General features: G+C 27.9%; 1 protein-coding gene across 1 annotated transcript in view; it reads right to left on the reverse strand.

Moving 5' to 3' along the window:
• side-VI (sidestep VI) overlaps positions 1 to 20,064 on the reverse strand; it is a 127,430-nt gene that overhangs the window by 81,116 nt on the left and 26,250 nt on the right. Inside the window, exon 3 of the mRNA XM_065513607.1 lies at positions 866 to 1,025. Within this exon, the coding sequence (XP_065369679.1) occupies positions 866 to 1,025 (160 nt within the window). The remainder of the gene's footprint in view (positions 1 to 865; positions 1,026 to 20,064) is intronic.

Genomic DNA, 20,064 nt, shown 5'->3' on the forward strand with positions numbered 1-20,064 from the left:
ATAAAATTATATTTTTAAAGAGAAACTTTGAGAAAAAGCTTTTAAATAAATAACCTTCTTAAAAAAAAATCATTCAAATGTATAATATAAAATTTTCATAAAAGACCTTAATACAAAAAAGCTTTTTTATAAAATAAACTTTGTAAAAAACCTCTATGTAAAATATTTTTACAGAGAAGCTTTGAGAAAAAGCCTCAATATAAATAACGTTCTAAAAAAACAATAAAAGCTTTATTCAAAATAACTGTCTTCTTCCAAACCAGAAAAAATCAAAAAATGCTTCTAAAATAATACCTAAGTCACAAGAAGTTTTCTTACCAAAGTTTACTTTAAAAATCGTATGTACAAAAAGCTTTCTATAAAAAGCTTAATTACGAAAAGCTTACTTACAAAAAGCTTTGTATAAAATCTTATTTATAAAAAGCTTTTTACAAAATTTTTTTTACATAAAACTTATTTACAAATGGTTTATATAGAAAGCTTATTTATTAAGCTTAAGCTACATATATTTAAAAGCTTCTATACAAAAAAAGATTTTTCGATAGTGAAATATACTTCTTTACCATTCCAACATACAAAATGTCACTGTGTTATATCCCTAAAACTTCTTTCGAAAATTGTCATGTCTCTCTTTTTCTATTTGCAACTTTGCCTTCATTCAAGTTCATTAGCGGAAATTGAGAAATGAGAAAAAAAAAACTCATTCATTGTTTAAGATTTCCTCCAGCTACACAAAACTATGTGCATAGCAGAACATACATACGTACACACATACTTATATAGAATATCTCAATTTAATTTAAACATTTTATGCAAATTTTGCATTGCTAATAAATATACAAGTAAATGAGTATTTTGTACTTACACATCACTTTCAATTCGACCACATTACTGTCACCATCACCTTCCACATTTGAGGCTGTACATGTATAATTGCCCGCTTGGTGGCGTGTTACACCCTGCAGTGCTAAATCACCACTGCTAACAATAACACCTGCACGTTGATTATGCTGGATGATTTGATTCTGCAATTAGATAAAAGATGGGTGGAGCGAAAGGTGTTAGAAATTAGTGTGTTTAAACATATGTAAATTAAGCTTAAGATATGTAGTTGCTAAAGAGAATTGTTTTAAATTTATATATTGTGAGTTTTAATTTAAAGACAAATAGAAATTCTAGTTAAAACTTATTTTAGTTATAATTATAATTCGATTTCCTGTCTGTTTTATATGTCAATGTCAGTTCAATATAACACAGTTTCATCATTTGACTTAATTAATGATATAAGAATTAATATTCTTGTCATTACCCAGAAAACTAAATAATTTCTTGGTTTTTTCTCTATAATATTTAACTAAAAATATAATAGGCAACAAAAAGTCAACTACATGCTGATAGCCTACTAATGACCTTCCAACTAACATAAACAATGGCCACAAAAACTAAGCTTTAGAAATTAACCAAACATTTTTGTGGTCATTTAGTTGATGACCATAAATTTGTGATGACATTGCATGTGATAAACTAAATATGTTTTAAACACTCAACTACAAAAACCAGCCCTATCAAACACACGAACTCTTAAGAACTGCTATATAATACAATATACTGTAATAAAACAACAAAATAAAATCAACTAAAACAAAATTAATTAGTATCATAACATCAACAATAAAACCAGAAACAAACAAAAGAAACATTTCTGAAAAAACCTCAAATTAAACGCATGTTTATTAAAAGTAAAAAAAAACAAAAATCCAGTAAGAAACATTTGCTAATAAAATGACAAGAAACTGAAATCTCAGTAATGAAACTATTCGCAGAGAAAATTGCCACAAAAAAAACGAATTTCTGGTTAAACAAATAAAACAAAGTTAAATAAATCTCGCAAAAAAATAAAGACAATGAACAACTGTAAATGAAAAACGTGCAAAAATCTTAACAAATGAGAGAGCAAAAGTCTGAAAAAAAATTACGAAGCAAAAAAAAAACCAAAGTTATAACGAGCGAAATTTACTAATGACAATAATAATGATGATGACGAGAACTACAGCATTTACTGATGATGATGAGTGTGGAATGTTGATAATACAATACATTGAAAAGTAACAAACATGACAAGAATAATAAATAAAACATTTGAGTTAAAAAAAAGGAAAAAAAAAACACATACTAAAAGACAAACATTACAAATACACGCAGGAATATAAATAAGTAGGTACACGCAGAGAAAGAATATAGTTGTGCATGTTTACTGTAATCATTTCAACAGTGTTACAAGTTTTTTTAACAATATTATAGTCACAGTAACTATTTACATGATTGTGATAACCATAATATGGTTAATGTACGATTCATATGATTGTCTCATCCATATATATGAATATCATAATCAGAGAACAGAATATTATGATACAATAATTCATCACAAAAATGATTGTCACAAACATATACTTGTTTACTGGTACATATAGTGTAAACAACAAAGTTTTTTTTTTGCTTTGAAAATGTCGAATTTTGTACCAACAAATTTGAAAAAACGTGCCTCTGCAGCACACCGATTCACTTATATTGAATGTGTTCCATCGGTTTTAACTCTTTCAGCCACGCTTCTTTATATATAAGTTTAAAATCAAAACAATTGCATTTTTACTATAATCAAGGTTAGTTTTCTTACTTTTTCATTTACAAAAATTAAGAAACAATAAATCAAAACATAAAAAAACCATCCCATTCCAAGGGTTTTTGTGGAGAGAAGTGGTTAGTTTACTAACCACCGTGGCGGTTGGCATTAAAAATAGTTATAATAACAATTTAAGTTTTGCATAAAATTTTTTACAAAATTTTCTGACCAAACAAACAAAATACTGAATTCGATGAACAATTGAATGCGTGTGTGCTTTTTTTATTGAATGCGTGAAAGTCTCTTAAAAAATTATTTTTACAATATTTTCAAATTCATATATTTATCTAACCAGAGCATCCTGACGGCAATGTTTTGCAAAAAAAAAAAAACAATAAACGATGGTTTCAAAAAATATAATTATTTAGCAAAATGTCAGTTGATGCCAATAAGCTGTGTTTTAAAGACTGTAGAAAAGGTGGTTAATAAAGTGACCACCCAACCGCAAAGAGTTAAGTATTGAGTAATTCAAAAACACACGGACTTATTAACCCGTTATCGTATTTATGCTCGTTAAACTGCTTGTCGTAAGTGAGAACTGTGACCAATTATGGACCTATTGCCAGGAAATTTGGTCACGATATTATATTATATCTATATAAAATTTATTTTACTCGATTTGTATGTGGATACCATAATTTTTAAGAAATTTATGCTCGTTAAGGTGTCTTTCAGAAGTGACCCCAATTATGGACCGATCGTTATGAAATTAGGTAATTTAATGAAACAACTAGTTATTGCAGATGTTGGTTGAACCAATAAGATGGGAAATCGGTCCGTTCTACAGGAGCGTTAACTATAAACAGGCCTCTTTCATGATCTGGTCTGTCTCAGGGATGTACCAGTTGATTCTTACGGGAACCAAAATGTGGAGTACGAAGAGCCATTTTTATTTTATTCTCCATAGCTCTGAGATAACTAGAGCAAGTTCGGGTAATAAGGCTATTAATTTTTAAAATCTTAATTAGATTGGAACAGTTCTCATCCATGTAAAGTAAAAAAGTCTTTTAAGTTAAAATTTTAGAGAAATTTGGGAAATTTTAATTTGTAAATGAGTTGCGTTTTATGTAAATCATCTTCAATGGGTTCGGTTAAAGTTGGCGGCTAACCAAGCTTACCTCCTCGATACATTCTTCGCTTCGTAGGAGACATTTGTTGTTGTTTTAACCCTAGTTAGATAAGGTACGCCTGGAGACGTAGGCCTTTTCAATTTTGTGCTATTACTCTCACATTTGTAAACTTAGAACTTTCTCACGCTCAATTATCTCAGGCGTTAGCAGCAGCTTATTAGTGAGTTATTTTGTTTTTGAGAAATAAACGAAAATAAACACAACATACGTCACACAGACGTATCGTTATCTTTAGTGTAACTTTGTAGCAAAAATAAATTTTTGTTTTGGTTGAATTTTAAGGTATCATTTTGTTTAAACTAGCTTTAAAAATGGCTTTTAAGCGCTGTTTGGCTTACGAAGAAATTGCTACTCTTTTGCAAATCATTTTAGACTACTCGGATTCACTGGAAAATGTGAGCGAATCGAAAAATGAATTAATTGAGGATGGCGTCTAAAGTGTTGTAAAAGATGAGCTTGACCACCGATTCAGGAAAAACCTTAAGAACCTGATAATTTTATTATTTCTTTCGATAGCCAGGTTATTACGGTATTTGACCTGCTATAAGAAGTAAAAGTACTGCTGGACTACACCAAGGGTTCAGAACACTTTACGAAACTATGAATGTAGTTCGTACGGAAAGAAAACCAACTCGGGAATGCAAATCACTGTACGACCCAATTTCATGCTGCTATATTTTTTATCACCGAAATAATTTCGGAAATTTTCCAATGGACCAATACCGAAATTTCCATAAATCGTTAAAAAAAAACTTTTAAAGACACAAATTCAAAAGAAATTTTTGCTCTAATAGGCAGACTTTCTCAATCAGCAGCATTGGAGAATAATTATTAATTTACTGAAGAATTTTTCAACTCTACCTACAGTGGAACACGATTTACAGCAACCGACCACAAAAATTAAGTTGGTAAATCTTGCATATAATGCTTATCGAATTTATTTGTTTTTGGTTTATATAAGTGAATACAGATATATTATTATCTAAACAAAGTACAAAGAAAATATTTATTTTAGTTTTTGGAACCGAATTGAAGAAGTCCTTCATAAAAATGTCTTTAAATTGTCATATTTTTTATAAGGCTAATTTAATTTTATTTTTATTATTATTTTATGTATAAAGATGCCTTTATTTTAAAAAAAAATTAATAAATAAATGATTTGAACCAAAAAAAATTGCAATATTATTTTCGGTGATATCCTTTCAAGGGTATAAACTACTTCTTAAACCGTTTCAATTCAATTATTTGTCACATATTGAACTAGTTTCAATTATTTCATAATTAAATAAAGTATTTATTTGCTCAAAAACTAAATTTCTTGATATTTTCTATTGAATTTGATTATTTTGACAATACAATTTTCGTTATTGGTTGAATTTCAAATACAAAAATTATTGAATAGATAATTTTCGTAATTGAAAACACATTTTTGTTATTTTTTGTATTTCAATTACGAAAATTATCTATTCAATCATTTTTGTATTTGAAATTCAACCAATAACTAAAATTGTATATTCAATTGTCAAAATAATCAAATTCAAAACTCAAAATTCAATAGAAAATATCAAGAAATTTTGTTTTTGAGCAAATGAATACTTGATTTAATTATGAAATAATTGAAACCAGTTCAATATGGGATAAATGTTTGAATTGAAATATAATTTTTTCTGTGTACGTCATTCAGACGTATCGTTATCTTTTCTGTACAAAAAAATAACGGTATCTAACTAGGGTTAATAGCTCTGATAGCGTTCTTCAATTCATCTGCTGCCCATTTTCATACTTCATATATCTTTGGCATATTATTTGCTTGAAATTCTTTAGCTATAACACAATAGCCGACTACGTGGTTTATTGAAATTATTATAAAATTAAACATATACACTAAATATGCTATATTATTTCATATGTTCTTCAATAGCAAACAAATATTCCTATTTGACTTTAAAATTAAATTAATGAAGTTTTAGAAAAAAATTAATTTTTAACAGATCACAAAAAAAAGTCTACCACAAGATAATGCTGATGTTTTACAATTGACTATTTCCATGACCTGCAAAAATGAAGTACACTCACCTAATGTTAATTTTCTAAGATCATAAAAGTCTTAAGCTTGGTACCGTTACTCCTATGCTCTTAGTTTTAGCAGCTATGCCACATTACCCGCTTATACCACATTATCCGAACTTACTCTATATAGTTTTACGATGCTGTGTCATGTTCAAGTGTAGAAGTGGTTAAACTATCACAAATAGCCAAATCAGAAGTGTATATCAAATAAACTGCTAGTCCTAGAACAATTCAATGTAAAATATCAGCTTAGCTTTATAACGAATAGCTAAGATTGTATGCAGCTTGTTTTAACCCTGTAATAGACTTCATGTCAAAACTTTGTTAAAGGACTATTTATTTTTAACGAGTTTTTTTAGCCTAACGAAAAACGTAATTTATATTTAGAATATTTTACATTTATATTTAGATACATATTGAAAATAGCATGATTTGTTTATTTTATTGCACACTATTTCTTAAATAAAAATGCATATTTATATTTGAGGTCACTCTTTATTAAAAAAAAACCACCAACTTAATCAAAATCAACATTTGTAGGAAAATATATTATTTAAACTGTTTGCAACCACACAAACACATAATCAGCCACAAAACTATTTGTTGTTTCTAAGTAATGACAGTAAATTGACAACTATCAGACAATGTTTTTTAGTTTGTCGTTTTTTTGTTTTAGCTTTAACTCAACATTTTTTTGTTTAAGGCAGTAAAGCGTATAATGAAAAAACAGCATAATTGCCAAAAAAAAAAGAAACAAACAAAAAACCATATAAAGAGAGGAAGCGGGTTTATAAAAACAAATCGACAAACTGAAAATAAATGTTTTCATCAGAGTGACTACAACAGACAACAGGAAAAATATAAAAAAACGTCTTCTCTATAAGTAGACACACAAAGTTAGTTTATAAAATTCATATTATGGTGTGTATAAGTCACTAATTAACTAGCATTTCATTTATTCCTTTGACTGCTTAACTTCATGCTGTTTTCCAATTTGTATTTGTTTCATTTGGTCGTTTTTTTTTCTGTTCCCACTACTTATGTATTTTGCCTTTCACTGAGTGAGTGTTGTGCCCCAACAATCAACATTTTGCGAGACACTTTTTTTTTGTGTTGTATTGTTGATATGTTTAATAGGGTGGTCACAGAAACCAAACATTACAAAATATTGAAAATTTTTGGACTTGCACGAGAATTCATCAGAATTCTAACGATACCAAAAACTATAAAATCCTTATAAAAGGACCTTTGATCCCTCTCATTAAATACTGAAGGCAGAACAAACATTTTGAGAAGTGGTCTCCCCAGACAAACTAAATTTTCATTTCAGTCGCGAACATCGACCCCTTATTTTTCTCCATTCAAACGGGGCCATCCTAATATACATAGTTGTACAATTTCTTTGTGAATTTAGCAGAAAGTAAGGAAGAAAAAAAAACGTTACGGAATAGAAACATGTGTAGCAGACGTGAATATTATTGTTATTAAGTCTTTCTATACAAATACGATAACACATACACATCCATATATACAAAAACACGGACAATAAAAAAAATTTTCAGTTCATACCGAAATAAAAAGAAAAACAAAACATGTCAAACATGCTTGATAACTAACAAGTGAGTTTAGGTGGTGAGGTGGGGGATTGGGGCCTTCATACGTGCAGCATATTAAACCTGGTAGGGGATAAGGAGTTGTGCAGAAGGTGGGTGCCTTCACAATAGGAGTCAATAATGTCATGTTTTTTGTGAGTTAGCAAAATAGGAAGGAGGAAATGAAAACAAGTAAGAGTATAAAAAGCAACACTAACTGTTTGTGTAGTCAAATACTCATTAGCAATGTTAAACTAAAGAAAAACATACATACTAATTTTCTTTTCAAAATTTTTTCGTATTTAACTTTTACACATACACATGCTGTCTTATGTTTATTATTACTGGAAATTTGTTACTCCAAAGAAAAAAGTATCCTATATGTCTTAGACATGTAAATACCTTTAAGCTTTTTGTTTTTTTCTTTTTTGTGTTTGTCTGTCTTTTTTGTAAATAAATAACAGGTGACAGTGAGTGACATTTTAATGAAAACTTTAAAAATAATTACTTTCTACTTGATTTGTTAAAGGGCAATGTTGGAAGCTTTATAAAGTTTGGCTAATATCTACGTTTTATCAGCTATTCAACAGAAAATTAACTTCCAAAGAAGCGAATATGAATTAGAATTCTTCCCCGTCGAAAGTAGAGACCTCCTTACCTCAAAATATAATTTTGATGAACTTTTAAATTAAAACGGTTTTTGAAATATTTTAAGCTGTAGTGAAAGGATTGAAATAAATTTTAATTATAAAATGAACATCTTATTTTATTATTCTGTTAATTTAAAATCTTTTAGGTAAATTCTAAGGTTTGAAAAATTTCCATATAGAGGAAATACAAATGGTTAGTTTGATGTGAAATTGAAAAATAATTGTTATAAAAAATGTTTGTCACAGGTTTTTTCTTCATCATGAGTGAGTTCAATTTGTAATTTCTAAATTTTTTCATTTGCGACCCCATAAAGTATACATATATTGTTACGTTTTTACCTTTTAAAAACGAGGTTTATTCCTTTAAATAAACCGGATACTTTTGATTGCAAATAAAAGCAATTTATCACTTTAAAATTTGTAACAAACCTTATTTATTAAAATGTACAACCACAACCAAATAGTCACTCAGTGTTTTTATACATGTTTAAAAATTCGCAGAAATTCACACACTTTATGATGTACAAGTATACATTGGTAATGCAGTTGATGTCTTTACTTAACAATATTTCAAATTAGACTCATCCACTACTGCAACAGCAGTCAGTATTTATAAACACTGCCATCTGCCTGGATTGTTCTTAAAGGGCAAAACTAGTATATTCGAATTCTAGAGGTTTCGATGTTAATGTCAATGCTAATCAACAGCATGCTATCAACAATGTTGATAAGTAGAAGCTTCTACTGATGGACATGTTTATAAACATGATGAAAACAACTGTATGTTGAAAACTATTTTCCGTAGCATTCACTTAAATTACAATATATTCTCATACCGGTTCGGTAGCCTGAGATATAAGAAAAACAGCTGAACAACCTGGATTTTTCACCAATTCTTTATCTCTACCTGGATTATGAAGTCATTAATATAGACAATATGGACATCTACTGATAGACATTTCAAAGACCTTTGCAACAGCGAATATAAGGACGGACCTACAATAGGTCAAAATCGGGAAAAATATTTTTTAACTCAAATTTTTTTTTATAAAATTTGTTTCAATAAAAAATTAAAAATAAAAAATTTTCCCATACATTTTTTCACTTCAAAAATTTAAAAAAAAAATAATTTTTTAACAAAATTTTCAATTTTTTTTTACTTTTTAGTGAAACAAATTTTTTGGTAAAAAAAAAGATCGGGAAAAAAATTTATTTCACAATTTTTTTATTTGAAAGCATAATTTGCTGAAGGGTATATATGATTCACCACAGCCGAAAATAGCTATCGCACTTGTTCTAGTTTAAAATTGTTCGGTTCGAAGGACCATTTTGTTAAAAATTTTAATTCAAACGATTTTTAAAATATCTTTGGCTGTAGTAATAGGCTTTAGGAATTTTGAATAATAATAAAACAAATAATTTGTTTAATCGACCTTTCATATTTAAAATTTTAAGATTTGAAGGACCATTTTTGTAAAATATCCATAAAAAGTAAATGAAAAAGAGCATTTTATTAAGAAATTCCAAATTTTTGTTATAAATAAATTTATATCGCTCTGATGGTATTCTTTGGTATTAAATGAAATTTAAATATTTTTAAGTTCGAAGGCCCATTATGTTATACATTTTAATTTAAAAGATTTTTCAAATATTTTGAGCTGTATTTTTATTTCATATATTATATTTAAATAAATTTTTCATTTAATTAGTACATATCTTTTATTTTAAAATTTTTTATCTCAATTTTAAGGTTCGAAGGACCATATTTTGAAATTTCCATTTAAAAGAAATGTTCGAAATTTAAAAATTTTGTTATAAACAAATTTGTAACTTTAAACATTTTAGTTTCTAAGAACTATTTTTAGTAATTTTTCCAATATGGTATATTCAAGTCAGTTATGAATGTCCATAAAGATTAAATGAAAAATGGAATTTAAAAAAAAAAACATTGGTAAAAAAATTTAATTTAAAGGAATTTTCAAATGTTTTAAGCTGCAGTTAAATGCTGTAGGAATTTCGAATAATAATAAAATAAACCATTTGTTTAATTCTTCATTGATATTTAAAAATGTTTATGTAGATTTTAAGAAAAGAAGGACCATTTATAAAAACGACCATAAAAAGTAAATGAGTTTATTGTAATAAGAAATTGCTAATTTTTTGTTATAAAGAAATTTATATAGTTTTCTGAAGGTTTTCTCTGATATATAGAGACATTTTAAAATTGTTCGGTTCGAAGGACCATTTTTGTAAAAACGATTTTTAAAATATTTTGAGCTGTATTAAATGTCTGGATTTTTATTTGTTAGCATAAATATTCTACTTAAATTTTAAAGTTGAGAATTTTTGTTATAAAGATGTTGGTAACGCTTGCTGAAGGTATTTTCTCATAGAAATCAAACCTTATTCGAAATTTGCTTTTCAAAGAACTATTTTGATGACCTTTTTCCTTTCAATAATTTTTTAAATTTGAAATATTCTATTGAATATTAAATCTAATACAAATGCAATTTTATTATTTAAATCTTTGTAATTTTTACATAAATTTTAGGGTTCGAAGGACCATTGCTTAAAATATCTGTTACTGCAAATGAAAAGTAACTAATTAAAATAAAATTTAAAATGCATTGTTTAAATGTTATTAATGCTTTCAATTCTCTGTTTTCGAGTGTATTTTGCTATAATTTCAATACCAACCATCAAAAAATATGGGGGTACATAAAAATCATATTATTACAACAATTAGTTATAGGCTATATAAATTTCCAAAATCTATCGGCTCTGAATTATATTGGATATAATTATACCCTGCACCACCATAGTGGGGAGGGTATTTCGCGTTGGTGCAGATGTTTGTAACGCCCAAAAATATTAGTCTAACACCCACCTTAAAGTATACCGATCGACTTAGAATCACTTTCTGAGTCGATTAAACGATGTCCGTCCGTCCGTCTGGTCGGCTGGCTGACTGTCCATGTAAACCTTGTGCGCAGAGTACAGGTCGCAATTTTGAAGATATTTCGATCAAATTTAGTACATATTAATTTTTCGGCCCAAGGACCAAGCTTATTGAAACTGGCTGAAATCGGTCCATTATTTCACCTAGCCCCCATACAAATGTCCTTCCGAAATTGGACTTTATCGGTCATAAATGTTTAATTTATAAATGTATCTCCACAAATTTCTCTCCAAATAAGTTTTATATATACAAAACTCATGTCACCAAATTTTGTTACGATCGGTCCATAATTAGTCATAGCTCTCATATAGACCCACTTCCGAAAATCACTTTAACGTGCATAAATCGCTTAAAAATGTTGGTATACTCACAAAATTCAACATAGTAAACTTTCATATAGACACAAATCACACGACCTAATTTCATGGTGATCGGACCATAATTGGTCATAGCCCCCATATAAGGCCCACTTCCGAAAATCACTTAAAAATACAAATTATTTAAATTTTAAAGAAAAATGTTTTTACTCTTTTACTTAGTGTAGGGTATTATATTTATTATGGGCTTGACCGACCATACTTTCTTACTTGTTTTTTAGATATAAATGAATAGAAAACTACAATTTTGTTAACGATTTTTTAAATTTCGAAACTTAGCAGAAATTCAAAGCTACTGAATTCCGTTTAATTTTTTTTTATGTTCATCGTACATGTTTTCATAAAAATGTTGGCTTTTCCTCATATACGTGCAATGAAAAAAATTTTAAATAATAATACCAAAGAATCAGACTTATCGCATAGATGAATATCTCGCTTTGAGAACGCACTATAGATCAGTATTTATCTATACATATGGTCCTATAAATACACACAGATTTCTGTATTGTCCTTTACTAACCTAACCTCATTTATAGCCTTATCACCCATAAATAGTATAAAAATCTATAGCCTACTTTTCTGCAACTATCTATTTAATATATTCGTTTAACATTCCCTTATAATCAGCCTTAATTAAATTAGCAATAATTGTCTATTAGTAAATGTAATTATTGTTTTCTGCGAATTTTAATACTTAATGCAATTAAAACAATTAATTGCGCTATAATTAAACTTTGCAACAAATTAATTGCATACACTTGAAACAACAACGAAAAAAGGAAAAAAAAAATAAATAAACAACAACAACGCCAACAGAAAAACACATTCAACAATTAAAGCAAAAAAAAAAAACAAAGGCAACAACCATAATAACGTTCCAACAAATTGCACAAAAACAAAGAAAAACTAATAAAACGCATACAATTTATGACCCTCTCTCTCTCTCTTGCTCAGTATAACAAACAAACGCCAGCCATTTCTCTTAATGCATTTAAACAACTCAAGCGTTATTTTTGTGATAGAAATGGCACAAAAACGAAACCAAGAACAAAAAGAAAGGAAACCAATAAAATTTCAAATAAACACAAATAACAATAAACATTTAAAAGAAACTTTATTTTCTTGTTTGTTAGATTGTTTAAGCAATTTCTTTATATTTTTTTTTTTGTAGCTGATGTCTTTGGCTATATTAGCAACGACATCCAAACAAATGTTTATAACATTTAGCTTTAGCTAAACCCCACATAATAGTTAAACCGCAATTAAACTAGGAAATCCCCTTTCAATATCAATGTTTATATGTTTAAATAGAAAATTGAGTTTAAATGTTTCTTTGTGGAAATTTGAGTGGAGGAGAGTAAAGAGTGTTTATTGGTTTGTGTGCACTTGTGTTTGTTTCTAATGCCATTGTCAGGTTATAAAGAAAAAGAGCTTTAAGCCTTGAACTCAATTTCCCGTTTGCTATTTTTTATTTTTTATTTTTCTATTTCGTTTTTTTGCTTTAACCCACAAACTGATGCTGTTTGAGTATGTGTTTACGTATACATTTTTCTATTTTTATTCAATAACGATTGTAATTTATTTTATATTTGTAAATATAACTAAATGTTAAAGCATTATAGATTGTAGGGTAGGATTTGTAACACAATATATTAGAACCAGTTGCAAATTATATGTTAAAATAAAGAAAATTGCAGAAGACATTAGTATTGAACTGAAAATATATTCAAAGCTATAAAATTTGAACACATCATAGTTTAAGCCTTATCTCATCATAGAGTGGGAAATCACACAAAATTAATATTTTTCATTCATTTAAAATGAAAATTAATAAGGTAAGTCATAAAATTTCTTGAAAATTCCAGCAATTTAGAATAGAAAACCCATTGTTGACCATTTGTGTGGTTTTCCACACAAACTAACTTTCGTTTAAATATATGCATAAAATATGTTGTTGGTAGAAAATCTACAAAAAATTGCAAAAAAATATGTTGCTAGTGTAAAATACGTAGATATATCGTATGTGTGGAAAATAACGCACGAGATTAAGATGAGGGTGAGATGAAAGTTAAATACTTTTTGGCATACATGTGATCAAACTTTCGTATTTTATAACTCTTACCATTTTATACCAATTCTCATGATCTTTCTCATGATGTTTGCTTGCAGAAAGTACAAATATTTATTTAATATCAAGGCTACAATCTTCATTTATAGCCTTGATTTTTTTACATTTATGGCTATTAACTTTTTCTTGAAATTCAACTGTATTGAGTACTTTTACCTAAATATTTTTTTCTGTTCTGCTTTTGAGGGCTATTGTTTAAACTCCCCCTTGCTACAAATCAAATTTCAACCGTCACCATTTAGGGGAACAATTAAGCCAGCCTTGGCCTACTATAAAATGTTTACAAGTTTTTTAAACTTTTATTCTTCCATATTTTTTTTACATTTAAGCAAAACCATTGTTATATGCTTTAAGTAAACATACATATACACCCCTACAAACTAAGTATTACACTAAATGTTATTGTTTTTCTATGTATATTATTTTCATATGTATGTGTTTGGTATATTTTTTTTGTTGTTTTTATATGTTACCACCATTCTGAATAGTAATGATCATTTTTATAGTAATTTTCTCATTTATGTTATTTTACGCTAAACTTAAATATTGTTTACTTAACACAATGTTTTTAGTTCATTTGCATATAACATTGGCTTTTTCTGCTGAATACTATTTTCATAGAATGCAAGAAAGAAAAAAAACTAACTGCCAACAATAGAGTAAAGAAAAAAGAAAACAGCCTTGTTTATAGTGAACGAAACAGAAGAAGAAAAAAAACAAACTGTAGTAATTACACTTACATAAACACACATACACTTTGTTCACAAGTATAAGCAGGAAGGCAATTCGAAAAGTTTATATAAACAAGATAGTTTTCTTATTGCAAGTAGCCTTATAATGGGTTTACTCCCCCAAAGAATTATCTGTCAACCCTGGACAGAATATTCCTCAATGTTCTGATTACTCACAAGAACCTGTTCAATTCTTTGTGTAAAAAGGGTTTTTTGTGTAAAAATGTATTTTGATGTAAAAATTTATTTTTGTGTAAAACTGTATTTTTGTATAAAACTGTATTTTTGTGTAAAAATGTATTTTTGTGTAAAATTTATTTTTGTGTAAAAATTTATTTTTGTGTAAAAATGTATTTCTGTGTAAAAATGCATTTCTGTGAAAAAATTTATTTTTGTGTAAAAATTTATTTTTCTGTAAAAATGTATTTTGATGTAGAAATGTATTTTTGTGTAAAAATGTATTTTTGTGTAAAAATTTATTTTTGTGTAGAAATTTATTTTAGTTTTGTGTAAAAATGTATTTCTGTGTAAAAATTTATTTTTGTGTAAAAATCTATTTTTGTGTAAAAATGTATTTTTGTCTAAGGAATTGACATTTTTGTTTAAAATATATTGTTATTGGTGTAGAATTTTATTTTTGTGTAAAACGTAATTTTGTCTAAACAATGGAGATTTCAGTGTAAAAATGTATTTTTATGTAAAACGTAATTTTGTCTAGAAATTGAGATTTTTGTGTAAAAATATTTTGTTATTGGTGTAAAATTGTATTTTTGTGTAAAACGTAATTTTGTCTAAACAATGGAAATTTCAGTGTAAAAATTTATTTTTGTTTGTGTGGAAAAGTATTTTTGTGTAAAACTTTATATTTGTGTAAAAATGTATTTTGGTGTATAAGATAATTTTGTCTAAAGAATTGGAAGTTTTGTGTAAAATTGTATTTTTGCTTGTGTAGAAATGTATTTATGTGAAAATATTTGGTATAAAAAATTTATTTTTGTGTCAAAATTTATTTTTGTGTAAAAATATAGTTTTCTGTAAAAAATTAGTTTTTGTGTAAAAATGTAAAAAAGATGTTTATGTAAAAAATGTATTTTGGAGTAAAACATAATTTTGTTTTATTTAAAAAATTAATTCATGAAAATATGTTTTTATGAAAACATTTTATTTTTGTGTAAAAAAATTAGGAGTAATTTTTTGAAAAAAAAATTATTTTTGAGTAAGAAATTTGGTTTTGTGTAAATTTTTTGTGTTAATTTTTATACCCTTCACCATGAGTGGCAAGGGTATATATAAGTTTGTCATTCCGTAATTTCTACATTTTTCATTTGCGACCCACAAAGTATATATATTCTGAATCGTTATAGATATCGGAGTCGATATAGCCTGTCCGTCTGTGTGTTGAAATCAACTTTCTGAAGCCCCCAAATAACTTACATACATTAATATCTCCGAAATTCTTCCGGCTCGGTTGCTATTTAAAATCGAGAAAATAGGTCCACAAATGGCTGAGATATAAGGAAAAAACCAGAACAACCTCGATTTTTGACCCATATCTGGATTACTAAATCATTAATATAGACAATATGGATATCTAATGATAGATATTTCAAAGACCTGTGCAACGACGTATATAATACCATAGTAAGTTGGACCTACAATGGGTCAAAATCGGAAAAAATATTTTTTAACCCGAATTTTTTTTTTACAAAATTTTTTTTCACTAAATATAAAAAAAAAAAATTAAAAACCAAAAAAAAAATTTTTTAAAATTAAAAAAAAATTATAAAATTTAAAAAAAAATTAAAAAACAATTTCGAAAAAAGAACTGGAAAAAAAATTTAAATTTTGTTTACCTAAAAATATTTAAAATTTTTATTTTAAAGTATAACTTGGTGAAGGGTATATAAGATTCGGCACAGCCGAATATAGCTCTCCTACTTATTTTTTTTTTATTTCTTAAAAAAACAAATTTATTGATTTTAGAAATTTCAACAATACATACACTCAAAGTCATTGTATGATGCGCACTTTAAGCTGAAGTTCCCATTGGGTCTTATTTTATCGAAGGCGCCCTGAATAACATGGTTTTTATGTCTCGCTTTGCTGATTTATAGTAGCCGCTGTAATTGTACGGTTTGAGCGATCCATTTTTTTTTCCTTAGGTTTTATTTTAATCGGGGCTCTATGTGAAACCTATCATTCGAATTTGTCTACAAAACAATATTTTTTTTACCCTGATGGCCTTGTTGGTCGTCAAGCTTGCCGTATTTTGAGTTCAGAACCCACATGTGTTTACCGAAAAACTAATTCGTCCAACAAGTGGTGTCGACTTTGGGCTGGGCCATACGTCTCCAAAAATAAGCAGTGACTGTTGAATTACAGAATGAGACATTTCTGATCATCGAAATGAGGAAGTATACCATCCTCATTTCGATGATCAGAATTGGCTCCCTAGAACAAGTGACTGACCGCCATTTAATTACTTTTTTTGGGCCAAGCTACAAAATTCAAACATATAATGATAATTTCTACTACCATAATATAACATATTATGATCAAATATAGTCGTAATATCATTGTATAAAATGTTCTGAAGTAATCATATCCAAAGCAATCATATTATGATCCAAAGTAATCATATTATGACACAATAAAATTATATTATGAATAATATAATGTAATATTTGGGAATATTACATTTTATTTTTAGTTATAACGTACTTAATTCCCGATTAAAATATGATAAATTCACCGAAATTTATTTCACAACAGACTTACCATTTCAAACCATGTTTTTTCTCTGCTTGTGAGGATGCCATTTTGGTCGATGTGCTATTCCATCCTGTGTTTTCTATTTAGCTCAAATCTTGCATTATTTTTGTCTAGCCTTCTTTTAAAAAGTATACAATTTTTTGCAAAAACCTTATTTGTTTTTTATTTATTCTAAAGAATTTTTCTAACTACTCGCGCAAAAACACATACATTTTCCATTGGGTTTTTAACCCCTTGTATGGTAATAATTGTTTAACTTTTATACAACAGCAACTCAAAAAAAAAATACACAACTTTTCGTTTCTTTTATGATTCTACAACATTTTTAGCATAATAAAAATAAAAAAAAAATCCGAAAAAAAATAAGTTTTTATTGTTATAGTTTTCACAGTAAATGAAAGTATGGGTAGGAAGAAGAGTGTAACGAGTACTCGCATACAATATTTTTGCCTATTGTTTTCATTTTAACTCTTTCTCAATGTTTCGCTCATTTGCTCTTGCTTTCTTTTTGTGTGTACGGTTGTCTGTGTTTGTATCATACACTCCCTTCAATCCTTATTGACTTTACAAATGAAAACAAAAATTCAATTATGCATGTCTGTTTTCACATTTGTGTTTTGACTTAAATTTTTCTCACCAACCAAAAAAAAAATACAAAACAAAAGAAAAAGTTAATTTAAATTGGGTGTGAGTAGATACATATATGAGAGTGGGTATGTGTATTCTAGTCCTGAGGGGGTTAACTGTGGTTGAATGTATGTGGGAGACTGTTAATGAGTGTGTTTTTTATTTTTGTTTTAGAAATGTAAACAAAACAGGAGAAGTTTTTGCTACAGAAACAAAATAAGAGAAAAAAATCTTTTTAGTTTAGGTTCAAGTATGTGTTTAATTGCCGTTCAATAGGAATGTAGTTTGATCACAGACACACAGCCACATATATTTCTCATACACAAAGTTATATGAGGGAAATCAAAAAGTTTGGAAAATCGTTGAAACTAAATTCAGATGGCTGGGTATTGCAGTTAGTTTTCGAACCACAAAATGGCATTCGTGTAACAAGAAAAAAAATATTTTTTTAATATTTTTATTCAAATCCTCCAAAACTTTTGATTTTTCTCATATAAACTTTTAAATTCAAACACATTCATACATATTTAATTAATTTAGCGAAATTTTTTGAAGGGGTTGAAATAAAATTGGGCTGGATGATGTTAGGCAGCAGGGGGATGATGTCGTCGAACCATTAACAGTCTTGATAAATGATAATGATCCAAACAGTTATTGTTAATTTTAATATTCATTAGTTGGAAAAACTTTAATAATTGCCACAACAAAGGGGTTGTGTGTTTTCCCGTATGTCTGGGGGTGGTTGTGTTAATGCAAAATATAAAGAAAAAGTTTTTAATAACAGACTTAAAAGTGGCTTGACAGCGGTAGTAATTAGGAAAGAAGTCAAGGTGTTTTGTTACATAAGATACATTTTGTAGCTACACAAAAAATCTTGTGAATTACGATGGAAACAGATAATTTTGAAGAATTTAAAAAAGCATTTTGTTTGTGACATAGTAGAAAAATTTTAAGGGGTGAGAGAGTCAAAGGAAAATAATGAATTTATATTTAACAACCAATTTTATAAGTTTAAGTAAACTTAGAAATGTGAGATTTATATTAGATGGCGTATCTTTTGAAGGTGGTTTTTACTTTTAATAACTTATATGTCATCTGTCATTTATTCTCTCTTAGTTATTGAACATTATAGTTTAAACAACAAAGTATTTTTTGCTTCAAAAATTTCGAATTTTGTACCAACAAAGCGGCATATGCGGGAAGTTTTATTTTACTTCATTAATTTTAAAAAAAAAGTGCCTCTGAAGCACAACGATTGGTCACCAAAGCTTAAGGTGAATATGTTCTATCGGTTTCACTGTGCGACCGATGTTTCGTATGGCTCAGAAGTGATGATTTTGATACGGAAGATAAAGATTTGGTGACATTACCCCATGGGGATTGTTGTAAAACTCAAGAAGAGCTCGCAAAACTAATGGGAACTATTCAAGCTGTAATTTCAAAGCATTTGCATGCCGAAAAGTAATTGGATACCATACGAATCTCGTCCAGGCCAGCCAAAAAGTTTAAAGACCAAGAATTGGAGGTATAAGGAGGTGAAGGTTGTTGTCAAACTCTACAAGGGCTTGCAAAATAATTGGAAGCTACTCCAAGAAATTTCAAATCGTTTGCAAGCTGAAGGATTTGTCTAACTTGTGAGGAAAAATGGCTCCATTACGATAACCCGAAGCGTAAGAGATCATACGTGAAGCTCGGCCAACCACCAAGGCCAAACATCAATGACACTAAGGACACACAGACCATAACAGGGAACATGTACCTGTGCAATTTTTTTCAAAATTTTATTTTTTTTTTAAATTATTTTTTAATTTGTTTAAAAAAAGTTTTTTCAAATTTTTTTAATTGTAATTTAAATTTTTTTTTTTTTTTTAAAAACAATTTATGACAAAAAAAAATTTTGATAAAAAAAAATTCGGGTTAAAAAACATTTTTCTCGATTTTGACCCATTTGTCCGACAAATAGAGAAAAAAATCCTTAGACACGAACCGGATGATATACGTCTGAAACTATAAAACTAATGAAGAAAAACTGTGTTTTCAGTTTTTCATTTCGTGATCCTGTGTCCTTTTTTAAGGACTTCAAAATTTCAAAAAAGTACATTTTTCAAAAAATATTTAAAAATACTCCTGCTATTCCAACAATGACAAATTGTTTGTCAAAAGAACAAGAAGAGTTGTAAAATATTTTGTATTATCTTTATTTTATCCTGCAAGGATAAATGTCAAAATTTCATTCTTTATATATAAAGGTCAAATTAAAATATAAAAAAAATTTACTAGTATACACAAAAGTTTTATTAAGAAAAGTGCATGTTTATAAACTACACCACCATAGTGGGGGGGGG

Source organism: Calliphora vicina, chromosome 1, assembly GCF_958450345.1.
Source record: "Calliphora vicina chromosome 1, idCalVici1.1, whole genome shotgun sequence".
NCBI lineage: Eukaryota > Metazoa > Arthropoda > Insecta > Diptera > Calliphoridae > Calliphora > Calliphora vicina.